The sequence below is a fragment of the Pseudorca crassidens genome, chromosome 9 (genome assembly GCF_039906515.1).
Source record: "Pseudorca crassidens isolate mPseCra1 chromosome 9, mPseCra1.hap1, whole genome shotgun sequence".
NCBI classification, from domain to species: Eukaryota; Metazoa; Chordata; class Mammalia; order Artiodactyla; family Delphinidae; genus Pseudorca; species Pseudorca crassidens.
Window position 1 is genome coordinate 64,724,817 of NC_090304.1, and position 19,220 is coordinate 64,744,036.

The 19,220-nt window shown below is 34.6% G+C and overlaps 1 protein-coding gene across 3 annotated transcripts in view; it reads left to right on the forward strand.

The window, feature by feature from the left end:
* TMEM135 (transmembrane protein 135) overlaps positions 1-19,220 on the forward strand; it is a 247,947-nt gene that overhangs the window by 51,655 nt on the left and 177,072 nt on the right. For all 3 annotated transcript variants that reach the window (XM_067750649.1, XM_067750648.1, XM_067750646.1), the window contains exon 4: positions 4,165-4,198. In XM_067750649.1, coding sequence (XP_067606750.1) covers positions 4,165-4,198 — 34 coding nt within the window. The remainder of the gene's footprint in view (positions 1-4,164; positions 4,199-19,220) is intronic.

Genomic DNA, 19,220 nt, shown 5'->3' on the forward strand with positions numbered 1-19,220 from the left:
ATTAAATAGCATCTCTTGGTAACCATTACAATGTTTAAGAACAATCACTTTGTTTTTCTTTAATCTCTAATTTCTCCTTATCCATAGAACACAGAACACACATATTTTATATATATACATAGAAGATATAAATATTTAGAATTTAGAGGTTACACCATTCTTTCTGTATTCTGTAGTGACCTTAGTTGTGAAATGTGTTATATAACAGTATCATTCAGAAGTTTGAGAAAGTTAGCTAAAGAATATTTACACTAAAGTTTCCAGAAAAAAAGCATTATTGTTCGTCTGATGAGACAGAATAATGTCATTAGAAGATAATCCTTGGAATTTCAGTAGAATGTGAGGATACCTTTTAATCTACTGAGATGTTAAGAAAATTTAATTATTTTAATATTTTCCCGCAGGAGTAGTGATACTCTGATTACAAAGAGTTAGTTCTTACAGCAGTGGTTCTTAATACTTTTTTAGATAGTACCCTTTGATGTGCACACCCACTTACATTTTTCATGCAAGTTTAAAAGATTCACCCCCTTTCCCCATCAAAAAAAAAAGAAAAGAAAAAAAAGAAGCTTATCTGTAGTTTAAAGAAATACTCGACTAACTTTAGACTGCTTGTTCACTGAGCTTCACCAGTCTTCTAATCTAGTGATTCTCAGCAGAATGGGAGTATTTGTGTATCAGAGTCTCCTGTGAAGTTTAAAAAGTTTTTGTCCTCCTTGCCCCAGCCCTTCCTCTAGGCCACCTTTTGTTCTAATTGGCACCTCCCCCTTCCCCATCACTGTTGTAAGCAGTGTTTTATAACATATAACTTGGTTTCCAGAGAGAATTTATGCACTAGGAAGGGAGTGACTTGTTTGTCTTCAGACCTAGGCTAGATACAGTCAAGTGTTAAATAAAATTGGTATTTAATTAGCTTATCTATTTCCTATGATACTGAACATCTCCGGAGAAATGTTAAAATAAATCACTGTTCTCATATTCTAACCTACCAAGTTGACATTGGAATGGAGGTTAAAGACGTACCAGGTAAAGGCACCAAAAAGAGTCTGGCTATGTAATCCAACATATCATGCCCATCACAGGCATTACCCTCTCATTCTTGAGGCTATTAGCTTTGGGTTGGAATTCAGATAAAGCTGGGAAGGAGGTGATCTTCCTCATTGTTTGGGAAGGATAAATTGAAACTTGAGACCAGAATAGGACATAATCTAATAAAGATGCATCCTCAGTTTTTCCTAGTAGTAAGAATGTGTCAAGGCTTTGTTCATCCTCATTACACAGAAGCCTGCTAGGACAGCATATTAAACAAGTCAGTGAATTTTAGAATTGAAAGGTAACTTAGGACTTCCCTGGTGGCGCAGTGGTTAAGAATCCGCCTGCCAATGCAGGGCACACGGGTTCGAGCCCTGGTCGGGGAAGATCCCACATGCCGCGGAGCAACTAAGCCCGTGCACCACAACTACTGAGCCTGTGCTCTAGAGCCCGCAAGCCACAACTACTGAGCCCATGTGCCACAACTACGGAAGCCCGCGCGCCTAGAGCCCGTGCTTCGCAACAAGAGAAGCCACTGCAATGAGAAGCCCGTGCACCAAAACGAAGAGTAGCCCCCGCTCGCCTCAACTAGAGAAAAGCCCACGTGCAGCAACAAAGACCCAGTGTAGCTAAAAATAAATAAATTAAAAAAAAAAGAAAGGTAACTTAGTAATGTAAAGATTTTCTGCTGTAGAAACAGTGCATTGGAAAGAACGTGAAACTGGAGTCAGACGAACTTGCTTTTTGCTGCTTTTGTATTAAGGAAACCACTTCTTTGATTCTTGGTTTTCAATAGAGTGAGAGCAGTAGTATCTGTGTTACACTTCACAGAACTAGTGAGAGGATAAAATCTGATTTCAAAATATTAATTATACCTTGTAAATTATTAAATTTTATACAAATGTATGACAAACAGATCACGTCTTTGCTTGCTAATAAATTAGTATCATTAATTGGCCCTCGCTCTGTCTGGTGGCTATCTTTTGTGATTATATTTCTATAATACATGTTTATAATGTGTTCCTTTTTATAAAACTGGGTTCCTAGAAACACCTTGCTTAGTAATTCTACCATTTGCTTAGTGTCTATAGATGCCAGGTACTATTATTGCAGGTCTGTGAAAATGTAAAGGTTAACAAGATAATCTTTGCTCAGTAAAGGTAAACAGTTATAGATGGAAGCTAGTGATGATTCTGGAGCTGGATTACTGTTAATATTAGAGGCAGAATGAGATTAGTGGAACAAATGTTTTTAAAGATAGCATCATACATTATTAGTTCACTTCATAATGAAAAGTATTTTCAGGGACTACCACTGAAATTACAGAAATATTTTTATTTTGGTTTTTGTAATGAAGAATATTATTTTTTTCTTCGTACATAACCAGCTGTTGGTAAGAATAGGTATCACTTGAGAAGGATTGAACTTTTCTGTGTATGTGTGACTCTTGGATGATGATGTTACCCTAACTTTTCTTGATATAATTTATTTAAAATAAGTACTATTAGAACATCTTTGATTTAGAATTTGGTAGGAACTAATAAGCTTGGTAAGGTTTAGTGAGAACAATTTCAATTCGTATGTACAATCATAGAAAAGAAGAGCTGAAAGGGACCTTACAGATCATCTTATCACTGATTCTGAAACACTTTTTTAGAAGGTCAGTAGACTTGTCTTGTTCTGCTGAGGTGCATTAGGACCTGCTGAAGAGGGACATTGCTGGGGGGGTGTGGCCCAGTGCGTATGCCTAGACCTCCTCCTCCTTTCAACCAGGGTGGCCCAATGATATGTGTTATATATTGCTGATAAATGTAAGTTTTTTCTTTAAGTAGTTTTTATGTTTGAAAATGTAAGTTAGATAACTAGTTTTGTTCCCTTATTTTTATGACAAAATTACAGGGTACCAGAGAATTAAAGTTAACTGGAACCCTGATTTCAGAACTTCACTTCAGCATTGTTCACTTACCTCGTACTGCCTCCATGTGGCTTTAGTAAATTAAAAAGCCTATTAAGCCAAGTTAAATGATGAGCAGTCAAGACTTTGTATGACTGGATCTGACATCAAGAAGATTTGATTGATGATGTTAATATCAAGACCTGGCATGATATTTAAGTTAAAGTGATTTGATATTTTTGCTTCTTTTATATATAAAGTAGTAGTTTCTTTGAGTTCTAAAAAAATGTTCATCATTGAAACTCAAATAAGTTTTTATAATTTTCAGAGTTTATTATTTGAACTCTGCCCTTGAACTCTTAAAACATTAAAGACCTCTTTCTTAGAGGATAGGATATGGTTCATTTATGGTCTCATGTGCAGATAAGTTAAATAAAGTGATTAAGGGCATAAAATTGTCCTTATTTTGAGTTTCTAGATGAATTCTCATTAAGTAAGAGTAAATATGTATTTAGTAAATATGCAGTTTTTCTGTAAAGTGAGTGTTTATAGAGCTTTTGTTTGTCCTTTGGCATTAGAGAATTAACTTACTGCCTGACTTTTCACTTAACAATGAAATTAAAACAAGGTGATTTGTATGATTTGTAATGGCATCTAATGAACAGTTGCATTGTGTGTGAAACAAATAGAAGATCTGTTTTTTAAAAATAAATATGCATTTAGTTAAAATTGATACGGCCTTGACATTTTTGGCAAGATGAATTTGTTAGGATTCTTCCTTAAATTTAGAATTCTCTAGCATAAACATAGAATAATAGCAAATTGTACCTCTCTTCCTATTAAAAAATAATAAGGTATTAGTAGTTTTAAAAATTGAGATGTAATTGACATATAACATTATATTAGTTTCAGGTGAACAATATAATAATTAGATATTGGTGTATATTGCAAAATGATTATCACAGTAAGTCTAGTTAACAATTACTATGCAATAGTAATTTTAAAGAATTTTAATTAACGAGCATTAAACAGAATGTTTAATGACTGCAGATTAGAATGACTTGTAGAATCTATTTACAGCCAACTATTAGGGTACTGAAAACTTAGATCAGCATAATCTATCCCTTTTCCACAACTTCTGGTAATTGTTTTGGTAGATTTCTAAAAAAATGATAAAGTGATTATTAAGTCAAATTGATGGTTAGTCTCACGCTGTCTCTTCTTAAAATTATTTGCAGGAGAGGGCTGCTCACAATTTATATGGCCAACTTGGTGAGTAATTCTTTTTTTTTTTTGCTTTCAAGATTTTTCCATGTACTTTTAAACCTTTTTTTGTTTGTTTTTTTGAATCAAGTTCCCTTAAAAAAAAAAAAGAAAGAAAACCTACTTAAATTTGAGAATATTTTCTGTCTCTGTTTTAAAGGATAGACTTAAATGTTTAAAATAGCTTTGATGCTCTCTGGTTTATTCCTGTCATATATGACTGAATTGCACTTACTTCAGGAGGAAGATGATTCACGGCCCTGTGTCCTTCATGACTCTTTTTTCCTTAAAGATTAGATCTTCATCTTTGATAGGGTATATATCTATATCTGTTTATGTCTCGCTATATATCTTTAACTTCATTTCATACTCTGCTTCTATTGCTAACTTCTTGTGGCAAAAAAGATTTAAGGATGAGCTTTTATGATGCACAGTTTTCTTGGAATCAGAATAGCATTCATTCTATCTAAATACTGAATATATTTAATACTATAATTAGCTAGGCTTCTAAATTTCTAAGTTTTCAGAATTGAAATTAATGTTGTCTAGTCTGATATTTACTGTAAATATATAATCAAGGTTATATGCTTTTCATTCATTGTCAAGTTCATATTTTAAAAACATATTTGTATTAAAACCTTTTAAAGTTGTTTAATGGAATTGATAGGCGACATTGAAAAATTCAACTATGGAAAGATGAATTAATTATGTGTTTACCTAAGGATAGGTTTTTGAATTTTGTAACAAGGGAATGTAGTTCAGGGTTGTATTCAGCAACTTATTTCAGTTTCAAAATGTTTAATTTTTGCTCTGTTCTTATCATGTGTCAGTTACTGTGCTATATGCTGGAAGGCAAGATGAAGACAGTTCTTGTACTTACAGAGTTTGCTGTCTAGTGGGAAAGTCACAATAGAAATAATGTTTGAAAAGGACTGGAAGATGAATTATAGGGTGCTGTGGAAACCATAATAGTAGCACCAAACTATGCTAGGTGCTGCTTTCCTTTCTGATTTTGTAAAAAACTTAAAAATATTACATCTGCATCCTAGAATAGATATGAGTTTTAATGCATTTTTTTCTTTTAGTCATACACATGCTTTTCTATACTACCACATGGTGATACTTTAATACTGAAATACTATATGTATTTACACATTTATCTTAAATGCTAAGTAAATTTCGACAAACTTTTTTTGTGTTGCCTTGTTTAGATTGGAAATTCCTGGAGAGAAGATATTTGATTTCGATTAATATAATCAATGTTGGAAAATGCCCTAAAAATACTGTATTTTTTTTAAGACTAAACTTTTTATTTTGAAATAATCATAGGTTCATATGCAGTTGTAAGAAATAATAGAGAGATCTCATGTTACTCTCTACCCAGTTTCCCTTAATAGTATTATTTTACAAAACTGTAGTAGTATCAAAATTAGGATATTTACATTGATATTTACTGTAGTCAAGATAGAGAACATTTCCTTCACAGGGATCCTTCATGCTGCCCTTTTGTAGCTACATTTACTTCCCTCTGACCCTTACCTCCCATTCCTCAACCTCTGGCAACCATTAATTTATTCTTTATTTCTGTAATTTTTTAAATTCTATAATCATTTCAAGAATGATGTATAAATAGAATTATATAGTACATACTATTTGTCATTAGCTGTTTTCACTCAACATAATTCTCTGGAGATTCAAGTTGTTCGGTATATCAGTAGTTCATTCCTTTTTATTGCTGAGTAGTATATCATGGTATGGCTGTACTAGTTTATTTAACTATTCACCCATTGAAGAACATCTGGCTTGTTTCCAGTTTTTGGCTGTTACAAATAAAGCCGCTATAGATGTTCATGTACAGGTTTTTGTGTGAACATGAGTTTTTATTTCTCTGGGATAAATGCCCAGAAGTGTAGGTGCCAGGTTGTATGGTAGTTGAATGTTTAGTTTTTAAAGAAACTGATAAACTGTTTTCCAGAGTGGCTGTACTATGTTGTTTTGATAGTGTTCCCAATTTAGAATAAACCTTTGAATCTCTCGATCTTTCTAAATGGGAAACTTTTTGTGTTAACTTAACATTAACATTTGTCTGTTAAGTAGATTTGTACTTTTTATGTCCAGATTAATAAATGTCAGTATTAGGCAAGTTTTTCAGAAAGTGCAAAATACGAATTGGTCTTTTATCTTTTGTCAGCCAGGGTCTGTAATTTAAAAATTTAGTGAGATCAAAGGCTTTTACACATGGATTTTTTACATGGATTTTTGACTATGTCCAAAGGAAATGAATTTGTACATGATACATTCTGGATACTAATGATAGACTTAGTATCTTCATCGTCCCTTCCTCTGAATAGAGCCTTTTATTTATACTATTGCTGTATAACTATTACTTAACTAAGAGGGTGGTTAGTGCAGAATAGGTAAGAAATACTTTCAGAGACTGAGTTTAACCTTAAGAAATAACTTTGTTCTGTAACTCTATTATGTTGCTCACTAGACTAAGTTGAGATTGTTGGATTATTTTAACATCAACGACAAAATTTCTAAATGTTGGGAGGTTTTATTTTAAGAAAATTATACATTTTATTTAGGTATGTGTTTCTGATTTGGAAAGTAGAGAAAAACATGAAGAAGAAAGTAAAAATCATCTGTAGCTTTACTGTGTAGTAATTACTAACATTTTAGTGTTTATTTCTTTATTCCCTTCCCTTTCCTCCAGTGTACCTATATAAATACACAAACATAGATGCACATTCACATTACACATTATACACCTGTTAAAAAAAAATTGGGGGCATACTGTTTTGTGACTTTTGTTACTATGCCATATAGTTTTGATTGCTTATGATATTAAATAATCATTTTTTGAGGGTGTAATCCTACCTTTTCACATACTTCTTGGTTATATTTTCATTATATTGGGTTGATTTTATACATATACACATATATACAGTCCTACTCAAAATGTTGGGTGACAGTAAAATACTCTTTAGTTAGTAATAATATCATTTTGTTAGTTTTGGCTGTGACAGTTACCCACTCCTTATTTTGGTCAGGAAATTTCAAAGGCATTGCTATGCCTTTGAGTGAATACCTGATAGAAAAATATGCAAAACTGGTTTCGTATTACCTTTATCATCTTTGTCTTTATTTTTATCAATGAACACTTATTGAGTGCAGAGCACTTTGTTATGTATTTGGACACAAATATAGCCATTATTCTGTCCTTGAAATTAATTTAGTTGAGGGAATAAGGTATATCTAGATTTGGGTTTAAAATGAATAGGTAATAAATAGTCCAAGATAGTATATTCATGTCAAATATATGATTAGACAGTACAGTCTTTAGAACTGTAGAAAAGGGAGTTATCTTTGGGCTGGGGAAATCAGAGAAGATTTTATGAATTACGTGGGACCTGAACCTTGAAGAAAGGAGAGGAATTGGAGGTAGCTCCATCTTAGAGATGTGTCACTGGTGATCACAGGACAAAATTGTTGCCTTTCCAAGGATTGCCAAGTTGAGGCCAAGGTTTAGGAACAAAAAAAAAGAATAAGCAACATTTGCTGAGTATCTACTCTGTTAGGCACTGTTGGTGAAATTGGGGTTACCAAAATAAACAAGGTATAGTCCCTGCTTCTGAGGACCCTATATTTTACTGAGGGAGAGAGAGATGTAAGCCTTATCTCTGTTTTTTTAGCATTGATAGTTGTCTCAAAACAGAAAACAGGACAGTGTTTATACTATGTAGTTGTGAATATATGCTCTGTTTATGTTAGTGTTGTAGGGGGCAGGTAGAGAGCTACATACTCTAAATAAGGGACATCTCTATTAATGCTTTTGTTATTATAAGATCTTCCCTTGGGCTACTCTTATTACTCATGATATATATCAGGAAGCCCTGGTAAGTCTCAGTTATTAGACTTAAGTAATTTATAGCCTTAGCTATAAATGTCATAAATTATAATTAAACTAGCAGTTTTAAAGACTACAAAGTCTTACAATTTAATATAATTTAATTAATACCCATGTGAAAATGTCATTGATTTCTTGTTCTATGTTAGCAAATTTTAGAAAGAAAAGTGTACAATTTTAAAAATTGTATAATTTTTTAAGATTTTTAGCATTGTTAGATAATTAGTTATTAAAGGGCAAAATGTATAAAAGGTACACAGAAAAGGTATGAAATAAAGAATTAAATATTTTCTCTAGCATTTGCCCAAGATATGGCTAGAAGATGATGGAAGTGTTTTCCTGGGGCTAATATGCCAGAGCCAATTACCCACAAGAACATAAGCTGCTAGCATTCAACTTTGCCACAGTATGATTTAAAGGAGAATAAATAAAAGTTTGCATTTACATGATTTCCCTTTATTTCGTTGGTTGTAACAATGACTGAGGATTCCAGTTTTTCAAAATTTATCATTTGCTGCTAATAGTTATTTAGGATGTGCTGTCAAGTTCTAGTTCATTTCTGTTTCATTTAATTATAACTTATGACATTAAAAAATCTTTCTATGTTAACTCCCTTTGAAAACTTCTCTCTGCAGTTTGCTTTATGCCACCAAGCATTCAACAATGCATGCATTTTCAAATTGTAAACATATACCTACAGGCTTGTCTCTAGCATTTGTTTTTTAATTTTGGACATGCAGTGTCTTTGATTAAAACATCTGTATTTGATTTTTCAAACATAAGGTTTGAAAATGTTGATTCATAAGTTTTCTTGTAAGACCACTTCAATTTAATTAGATCCAGCAGGTATTGATTATACATCAGCTATGCTAGGCACATGAAGATACAAAAGAAATACAAAACGGATTGTAAGCTAGTTGGAGAAACTTGACAGATGAACTCGAAAAATAATAAACTGAAAGTATTAAATTCAAAAAACGATTATAAATACTGTCTCTTAAATTGCTCCCCTAAGCCTTCCTTTTGCAGCAAATGACATCAACCATCCATCCAGTTGCTCAGGCCAGAAACTTAGGAGTTTTAACTCTTTTCTTCACCTTATACTCGGTCCAATCCATTGTAAAATGTTATTCTACTTCAAAAATATACTCTGGATCTTACAGTGACTCATTTACCTACACAGTTATAACCAGAATCTGAGCCCTAACACCTCTTGCCTGAGCTGTCTGAATAGCCTGAATGGTTTACATCCTCCCACTCCTGTCGTCTTATATAGTATGTTTTCCACATAGCGGTCAGAGTCATTGGGAATACAAATTAGAGCTTATTGGTCTTCTGCTTAAAGTTCAGAAAAACCGTCCCGTCCCACTTCTCACTGCACCCTGGATACAATTAAATGCCTCACAAGGCTGCTACCTCTCTGACTTCATCTACTTTCTTCTCATTCTTTACACTGGATTTCTTTTTGTCTGTAGGCTACTTGAAGCTTATTAGTCCTTTACAGCCTTACCACTTGCTTTTTGTTTGTTTGTTTTTTTGCTTGGAAATCTTTTCCCCTAGGTTTTTCTTGGCTAGTATCTTCTCCTTATATGGTTCTTAACCCATTGTTACATCCTGAGAGAGGCCTTCCTTTCCTATTGTAGTTAAAGCAGCTTCACCTCACCTCTCTAACTCGTAATCTTTTTCATGGCACATATAAGTAAATTAAATTCTAGATTTTAAAATTAAATTTTCTTATTTGTTGTCATTCTTCCCTCACTGTATATAAGCTGCTTAAGGGCAAGAATTCTTGCTTATTCACTGACATCCCTAGTACCTACAAACAGTGTTTAGAATCATATGCTCAATGAATAATTTTTGAATGAATGGAGATTGAAAGCAAGTACTCTAGAAAATGGGAAAGATGAGAGAGAATGACCCTTCTCTTCTAAGTTGGTGAACATAATACCTGTGCTTCTTCTTTCCCCACCCCCTTCCATTAGCCTTGAGACCCAAGTTCTTTAAGCCAACCAAATGACCTTGTTTTCCCAAAGGAAGGTAAACAAAAGTGGATCTTTCCTCAGCTGAGTTCCTGAGCTAGTAGATTCTTTTGCTGGATGCTTTTTTTTTTAAAAACAAGTACCAGAATTAGGGATGCTATTCCTCTCTCTGTTCTTACTCTGTTTCTTTGTGTCACATTGAGGAATGTGCTTCTCGTACCCAATATAACATTGGGCAATGTTGAGCTCTTATCTTCATTTGGTAGAAGCTGAGATACTTTGTTATCCAAGGTGAATAGATTCTTGAAAGTTGTCATGGCCCACTTGATCACAAAGGTAGACACAGAGCATGAAAAGGGGAATTATTAGAGACTCCCTCTTATTTTCTTTTACTGGAAAATTTAATACTGCGTTTTGAAGATCTGTCCATATTGTATTTACTTTGAACTTGACAGCATGTTTTCGAGACCTATGTGTGTTGCTTTATATCCTTCCACTGCATTGCTCTGACTGCTGCATAGTGTGCCAGAATATCCGTCCCCTATATATACCTTATAATAGCTTTATTGAGATATAAATCACATACAATAAAGTTTACCCCTTTGGAATTTACATTCCAGTGGTTTTTAGTACATTCACAGAGTTGTGCAACCATTACCACCATCTAGTTCATCTACTACATTTTACTTGTTCATTCTTCCAGTGATGGATTTCCAGATTGCTTCCAGCTCCTCAATATCACAATCAATATGGTGATAGTCATCTTTATACATGACTATTTTGTGAATTTCTCTGGATGTGCATGAATAAAGCTAAGAAGATGGAGTTTTAGATCCGATACTTTCTGGCAAAAGGACAGAATGGCTCAGAACTTGAGAAAATATCATTATTCTAGTAGTTCATTTGGAGGTAGATTTACTGGTACTTCAGGAAATAATTTGGCTTGTGCTTCTTTGTCCTGTGTTTCTTTTTCAGTGATTTGATTACTCATCCTAAGGATTTTAGGGTTGGAGGCTGACTTTGAAGCTAGTAGGTACTAAGTGACTTGAAGGACCACTACAGGGTCAATTAGGCCAAAGGAAAAAAGGGTGCAAATTTTCTTTAAGCATGAGTTTTTATCATAACTACTCTTTATACAGCTTTATTTTCTATTTACCTTGTGAAGATAATATCAAAATATGTCAAAAAATTGAAAGAGGCAAATGTAAATCATTAAAAAAAAAAGCAGATGTGAGGAAGCAGAATTTTACAAAGGAATATAAATGAAAGAGACAAAGGAAGGCAGTGTGTAAGAGAAGAGAATGCAAAATAAAAAACAAATCATATAATAAACATTTGGCTTTTGTTGACACCTGAAGGGTGATGGGGCTCCTCTACTGCTGGGTGCACGTGGTCTGTACTAGCACCCCTGGTGGGGGGTAGGGGAGCCCAGGCCTAGTTTCAGCTGGTTGGGATGAAGGTCCCAGCTCTCTCCTTGGTCTTCCCTGACTCCTCCCCATTGGAGGTGTTCAGGTGCCTTGTTACAGCCTTGTGAGGGTGGACGTCTAGGCTGTCCACTTGGCCATTGTGACAGGGGTTGGGCCACAGTTTTTTCTCAGGTGTTTGGCTGGAGTCGAATGATTATTGTCTGTTTTCATAGGCTGCCCTTTGCCTGGTCCTTTAGGAAGACAGAGAAGGTTTTTATTTGTGCCTAGTAGCATTTCTGTCTTGCAGGTTTTGTTAACTCTAAGACTGGGATATTCAAGGCAGAGAGAAAATCTAGGTACTTACCACCATGTCATTCTTTGGACCACAAGGTCTCTAGATGGTCTGCTGCCTTCTTTCTACCTTTCAGCCTTTAAATATTTGTTTTATATATATAGTGTCCAGGGTTTTTGTAATTAATGGGAGGAATAGGGAAAATATGTATACCTGATCTTCACAGAAGTGGAAGTCCTTCACATATAATTTTTGTATATTAGTCAGAAATAATCAAGTACACAAGGGAACAAGGCACCAAGATCAAGATCTGACAGAAACAATAAACAACAGAAGCAGACCTACAGAGACTTCGTGTGTTGGAATTATCTGGAAGTGTAAAAACAAGTGTGTTTAAATGTTTAATGTAATTGACAACTTCTGATTCAGGCCAAATTAGAATAACGGGGAACAGATTTACTCTTCTGCCCGAAACAACAAAAATCCAGACAAAATAAATGAAACAACAGTTTTCAAGACATTGTACGTTAATCAGTGAAGGACTGTGATCCATGAAAGATTAGAAGCTAGTGAGATGAGCCCTGTGTTTGCTTGGCTTACTACCTGGAGAGCATTTCTGGGCCATGGAGCAGGGTTGTTGAACTGAGGCAGAGCCTGGCTATATCCCAGAGTTGACAAGGCATAGCTAGGAGTCCAAGGAGACCAGAGTTTGCATGTAGTGGAGGAGAAAGGTAGAGAACTCCAGAGGGATACAGAGGGTCCCAATGAGTACTCAACTCAGTTTTGATAAGTGAATGCATGAGAAGAAGCTACCTGAGGCTGGGGAAAGAACCAGAAAAACCCATTAGAGGGAAAAATCCTCTGAGCTCATGCAGGGCTAGGAATAGTTGCTGTTCCTACCACTTAGAGTAGAAAATTTCATAATTCACAGGGCATTGGGAAGACTGCTTAGAAGGATTTTACCTCAATATGGGGCACGAGTTAGTCCTACACTAAACACTGCTCTGGCCCCAAATTGGAAAAAAAAGAAAAAAAAAGAAAAAAAAAAGCAAGGCCTGAAAGGATCTGAGTCCCAAAACAAACCTAATCTAAATAAAATTTATGGGAGTACAAAAATATACAGCACCCAACAAGGTAAAATTTATAATGTCTGTCATACAATAAAATATTACTAGGCATGAAAAGGGTCAGGAAATATGACCCATAATGATGAGAAAAACCAATCATTTGAAATCAACGCAGAAGTGATACCTGTGATAGAATTAGTAGACAGGGACATCAAAACAATAATATTTATGGTATTTCATATATTCAGGAAGCTAGGGGAAATATTGAACATGTTTAATAGAGATATGGAAGATATTTTAAAACACCCAAAGTTAACTTTTAGAGATGAAAGCTATAATATATGAGTGAAAAATACACAGGATAGGATTGATGGCATGTCAGGCCTTGCAGAAGAAAAGATTAGTGAACCCAAAGGCATAGTAATAGAAACTATCAATGAAACATCAAGGGAAAATAAAAAATATGAAGAGAATATTGGTGATCTAATAGGACAACTTGAATTGGCCCAATATGCATACAATTGGAGTCTAAAAGTGAGAGAGAGTGAGAGGGAGGGTCAGGAAAAGCATCTGGAGAAATAATGACTCAAAATGTCCCAAACTTGATGAAAGCTCTAAACACTGTCATCCAAGAACATAAACAAACCTCAAGCACAAGGAACATGATGGAAATTAATCATATAATAGTCAATTAAACCAATGAGAAAGAGAAAATCTTAAAAGCAGCGAGAGAAAAATTTCATACATATGATTAGAGATTAATGACGACAGCAAATTTATCATTGGGAACAATACATATCAGAAGACAGTTAAGCAGCATCTTTAAAGTACTGAAAAAAAAAAACCTGTCAATGTAGAATTGTATACCCGGCAAAATATCTTCAGAAAACAAAAGCAAAGTAAAGACTTTTTCAGATATACAAAAACTAAAAGAATTCATCACCAGCAGACCTGTACTAGAGGAAATGTTAAAGTTTGTCAAGAAGTTTTCAGGGAAATAATAGTAGTTGGAAATCTAGGTCTACGCAAAGAAATGAAGAGCACTGGAAATGGTAACTATCTGCATAGATATAAAAGATACTTTTCTTATATATCCCCCTGTAAAAGTGTAATTGACTGGGCTTCCCTGGTGGCGCAGTGGTTGAGAGTACGCCTGCCGATGCACGGGACGCGGGTTCGTGCCCCGGTCCGGGAGGATCCCACATGCCGCGGAGCGGCTGGGCCCGTGAGCCATGGCCGCTGGGCCTGCGTGTCCGGAGCCTGTGCTCCGCGATGGTAGAGGCCACAACAGTGAGAGGCCCGCGTACCGCAAAAACAAAAACAAAAAGCAAACAAATGAAAAAAGTGTAATTGACTGTAAAAATAATAGCAGTGTAGCTTGTGAGGGTTATAACATATGTAAAAGTAAAGTGTTTAACAACAATAATACAGAGTTCAAGAGGGAAGAAATGGAAGTGTAATGTCAGATTTTTATACTATATGGGACATTGTGTAAATCACTTGAAGGTAGACTGATAATTTTAAGATGTGTATTGTAAACCTCAGATCAACTCAACTATATGTAATCTACAAGAAACCCCTTTAAAAGTAAAGGGACAAATAAATTTAAAGTAAAACAGATTAAAAGTAAAAGGTTTGACAAAAGGTATATTATGCTCACTCTAATTAGAAGTAAGCTGGAGTGGTTATATTAACATTGGACATAGTAGATTTCAGAGCAGAGCATATTACCGGAGAAAAAGAGGGTAATTTCATAACAGTAAAGGGGTAAATGAATTAAGAGGACATAATATTTCTAAATGTTTATGCATCTAATAACAGAGCTTCAAAATAAATAAAGCAAAAACTGACAGAACTGCAATGAGAAATACACAAATTCACAATTACACTTGGAGATTACAGCATCCTTCTCTCAATACTTGATATAGAATGTAAAAAGAAGATCATTAAGGATACAGAAGCCTTGAATAACACTATTAACTAACTTGACATCATTGACCTTTACAGAGTATTCTACACAACAGTATGGAGTGAAAATTATTTTCAAGTGTCATCAAAATTTACCATATTCTGGGCTACAAAACAAGTCTCAAAGGATTCAGGTCATATCATACAATTTATTGTTTGGCTTCAGTGGAATTAAATTAGAACCAAAAGGTATCTGGAAAATCCCCCAATATTTGAAAACTCATGTACTTCAGAAGATATCAAAAGTGAAGCTAGAAAGTGTTTTGAACTGAATGAAAAGCAAACATAACATATCAAAATTTGTGAGATATATTTACTGCCTACTTAGAAGGACATTTATAGCATGAAATACCTGTTTAGAAAAATAAAGAAAGGTCTTAAGTCAATGACTTCAGCTTCCAATTAAGAAACTAGAAAAAGAAAAGCAGTTAAACCCAAAGTAAGAGGAAGTAAAGAAATAATAAATATTGGAGTGGAAATAGGTGAAAAAAATATTAAAACCAAAGAAAAAAATCAACATACCCTAAGCTAGTTCTTTGAAAAAATGAATAAAATTAATAAACCTCTAAGCCAGACAGATGAGGAAGAAAAAAGATACAAATTACCAATATCAGGAATGAGAGAGGTGATATCATTATAGATTATACAGGTAGTAAAAGTACGGTAATGTGGTATTTCGAACAAGTTTATGTCCATATATTTGCCAACTTAGGTGAAATGGTTATATTTTTTAGAAGATACAAACCACCAAAACTCACTCAAGAAGAAATATGTAACCTGATCAGCCCTGTATTTACTAAAGAAATTGGATTCATAATTAAAAACCTTTTCCTAAAGAAAATTCCATGCCTTGGTAGCTTCACTGGTGAGTTTTAATAAATATTTAAAGAAGAAGTAATTCTAGTTCTACTTATTCCACTCAAACTGTATCAGAAAGTTAAAGAGAAGCGATCACTTCCGTATTCATTCTCTGAGGCCAGCAGAATTTTGATACCAAAACAAGACAAAGACATTACAAGAAAAGGAAACTACAAACTCAGAATCCTTCATGAATTTAGATATAATATTCTTAACAAAATTTTAGCAGATCAGTCCAATATCATATTAAAAGAATATCATGACCTAGTGAGGTTTAGCCGAGGAATTCAAGTTTAGCTTAACATTCAGAAGTCAATTAATGTAATTGACTTATTAACAGATTAAAAACAAAACCATCTCAATAGAGTCAGAATAAACTTTTGATAAAATTCAATATTCATTTCTCATTAAAATCCTCGTAAAACTAGATCAGTGGTTTTCAGTCAGGAGGAGTGATTTTGTACCCCAGGAGTGATTGATATTGGCAATGTATGGAGATATTCTTGATTCTCATGACTGGGTGAGTACTATGGCACTCATCAGTTTGAATCCTGGTTTACTACTTACTACCTTCTGTCTCAGTTTCCTCATCTGTCAAATGAAATAATTAGTATATTATTTTTTTGGTGATTATTATGAAGATTAATTAATGTGGTCCAAGAGGAATAAGAAGCCCTTAAACCTAATATTTCTTTACTGTGATAATCATTCTAATAAATAAGTAACTTAAAGAAATATTTGATTGCACATAGAGCTCTATTTTTGACTGCTTTTTAAGATGTGTGTGTGTGTGTGTGTGTGTGTGTGTGTGTGTTATGATAAAATGGGTAACTAATTACAGATACATTTTAAAATTACAGACATTGTTCCAAACAGGAAATAATATCTGGGTTATTAGCATTGCATAGTCTTCTTTTGTTTGTTTGATTTTTATTTTATTTATTTATTTATTTTTTATTATATTTTATTTTTGGCTGTGTTGGGTTTTCATTGCTGTGTGCGGGCTTTCTCTAGTTGTGGCAGGTGGGGGCTACTCTTCATTGGGGGTGCGTGGGCTTCTCATTGTGGTGGGTTCTCTTGTTACGGAGCACAGGCTGTAGGCGCGCAGGCTTCAGGAGTTGTGGCACATGGGCTTAGTTGCTCCGCGGCATGTGAGATCTTCCTGGACCAGGGCTCGAACCCGTGTGCCCTGCACTGGCAGCAGATTCTTAACCATTGCGCCACCAGGGAAGTCATTTTCCCTGCATAGTTATTTTCATAATGTGTGATTAGTTTCCCAAAATGCTTGCCTGAAAGCTGATGTGAAGATAGGTTCTGGGACCTGGACCTGCCATAGATGCCTTATTTACTTGAATCTAGGTATTCACTTTGCTAGTTCTGTATTCTTTTACTAAATCTATACTATGCAAATCATTGTTAATGAAGTCTGGAACCATAGCTGTCCTTAACATGGCTATTGAGTGTATGCAGATCAGCGCTGGGAAGTGGCACTCCCAGCAAGGAAGAAAGAAGAAATGCTGAATTAATTTTTTCCCTTCTCTCTGTTCTCCTTAGATAAGCCAAGAAATATTTGTTGAGGGTGTATATATTTTTTGGTCATGAATTTAAAAGGGAATAATGAATGCAGTGTAATTTTTTTAAACCTTTCAGATATTTCATATATGGGTTTACAGTATTTTTTTTTTTTTCTTAAAGAAGCTCTTCAGAGTCTGGGATTTTGTCTTCTATGTCTGTCTTTATAATTTCCTGCAGGAATAACCAGAATGCTTTGTATTTAATGAATAATACCTGCATAGTGTCATGTTTATTGCTTTAATAAATGCTTTTCCCATACTTTTTGCATTTAACATACTGAAACCACCCTGTTAAATAGGCATGATGGCTTTTATTATACCATTTATATATTATGAAAACAGAGTTTGGAAGGATACGTGACTTCTGATCTCATATTGATGATATATGATAAGGTAATATTGAAAACTCAGGTTTTAGCTGGGTTTAGTGCTTTTTCTAGGCTACTGTATCCTACCTAAATGTTGTTGGTTGGTGACATTTAAGAACCTAGACTTTTAAAATGGGTATTAAAAACAATCCTTAAATGTGGCAACAGTTGCAGTACAGAGCATGATTGTTTTCATTTATGGTCTTTTAATTAAGGTTAAATCTGGAGGTCTGGAGTGTAATGGCAGTATTTAAAAAAATTTAGCACTGCTGTGACAGCTTTAGACAGTAGCATGGGACATTAACTCAATACACTTCTGTGTTAAATCATTTTATGTCACTTTGTCAAGAGGTGAGCATTAATTGTATTTCTAGGAATTAAATTATTCAAGTGTGTTGCATTTTAAAATCAAAGGAAAAATAAATTACTTAGTTCAGTGGTCTCCAACCATTTTCCCCCATGGACTGGTTTCATGGAAGACAGTTTTTCCACAGAAGGGGGTGCTGGTTCAGGCGGTAATGCAAGTGATGGGGAGCGATGGGGAGCGGTAGATGAAGCTTTGCTCTCTCACCCACCGCTCACATCCTGCGTCCGTGGCCCGGGGATTGGGGACCCCTGATTTAGTTTATATTCATTTAGCCAACAATTTAAGTCCTGAAAAAAAATTCTTTTACTGCTTTACTAAATTTTGTAGCTCCTTGGTCATCTAACAGTATTCCACTGGGTTTTTATGATTTTCATATGTTTTTTGCATTTTCATATCCAAAAGTATGATCTAATGTAATATTTGGTAGTTTTTAAAAACAGAAGCAAAGAACTATGACTTTTTTTTTTTTTTTTTTTGCGGTACGCGGGCCTCTCACTGTTGTGGCCTCTCCCGTTGCGGAGCACAGGCTCCGGACTCGCAGGCTCAGCGGCCATGGCTCACAGGCCCAGCTGCTCCACGGCCTGTGGGATCTTCCCGGACCGGGGCACGAACCCGTGTCCCCTGCATCGGCAGGTGGACTCTCAACCACTGTGCCACCAGGGAAGCCCAGAACTATGACTTTTATAGTGTGGCATTTATCATGCATGTACCTATTGTGAGATACAAATTTAATTAGAAGGCTAAATATCATCTTTTAATCATCTATATAAAATTATTAAAATGCTTAAGTCATTCTTAAAGAAAATGTAAATGTAAGGGGTAAAAACGCATTTACTAATTAAGGGTTTAAATACCTTAATTTTAAAATAATGGATTATATGTTAAATTTTTTGGCAGAAAAGATGTAGATTTTGCATCATTTGTGAAAATATATGACTGAATGGCATGGGATAAAAGGGGTCCATGATTGTTTTTTCTACCAGTAAATCTTGTACCATTTAGTGGTACTTCTTAGCAACTTTCGTAAACGTAACATGAGCTTATTAAACTAACAGTTAATTGTATTGCTTGTCAGAAATGATACATTGTTTGAGAAATTACATTTAGATGTATCCTACAATGTATGTATTCTGGAATTTTTTGCACTCTGGCCTAAGATACACTGTAATTGGTTCAATAAATTGAGCAGTACAATGAAGAAATTTAAGATATATAGATGGGTTTAATGTGTAGGAGAAAAGT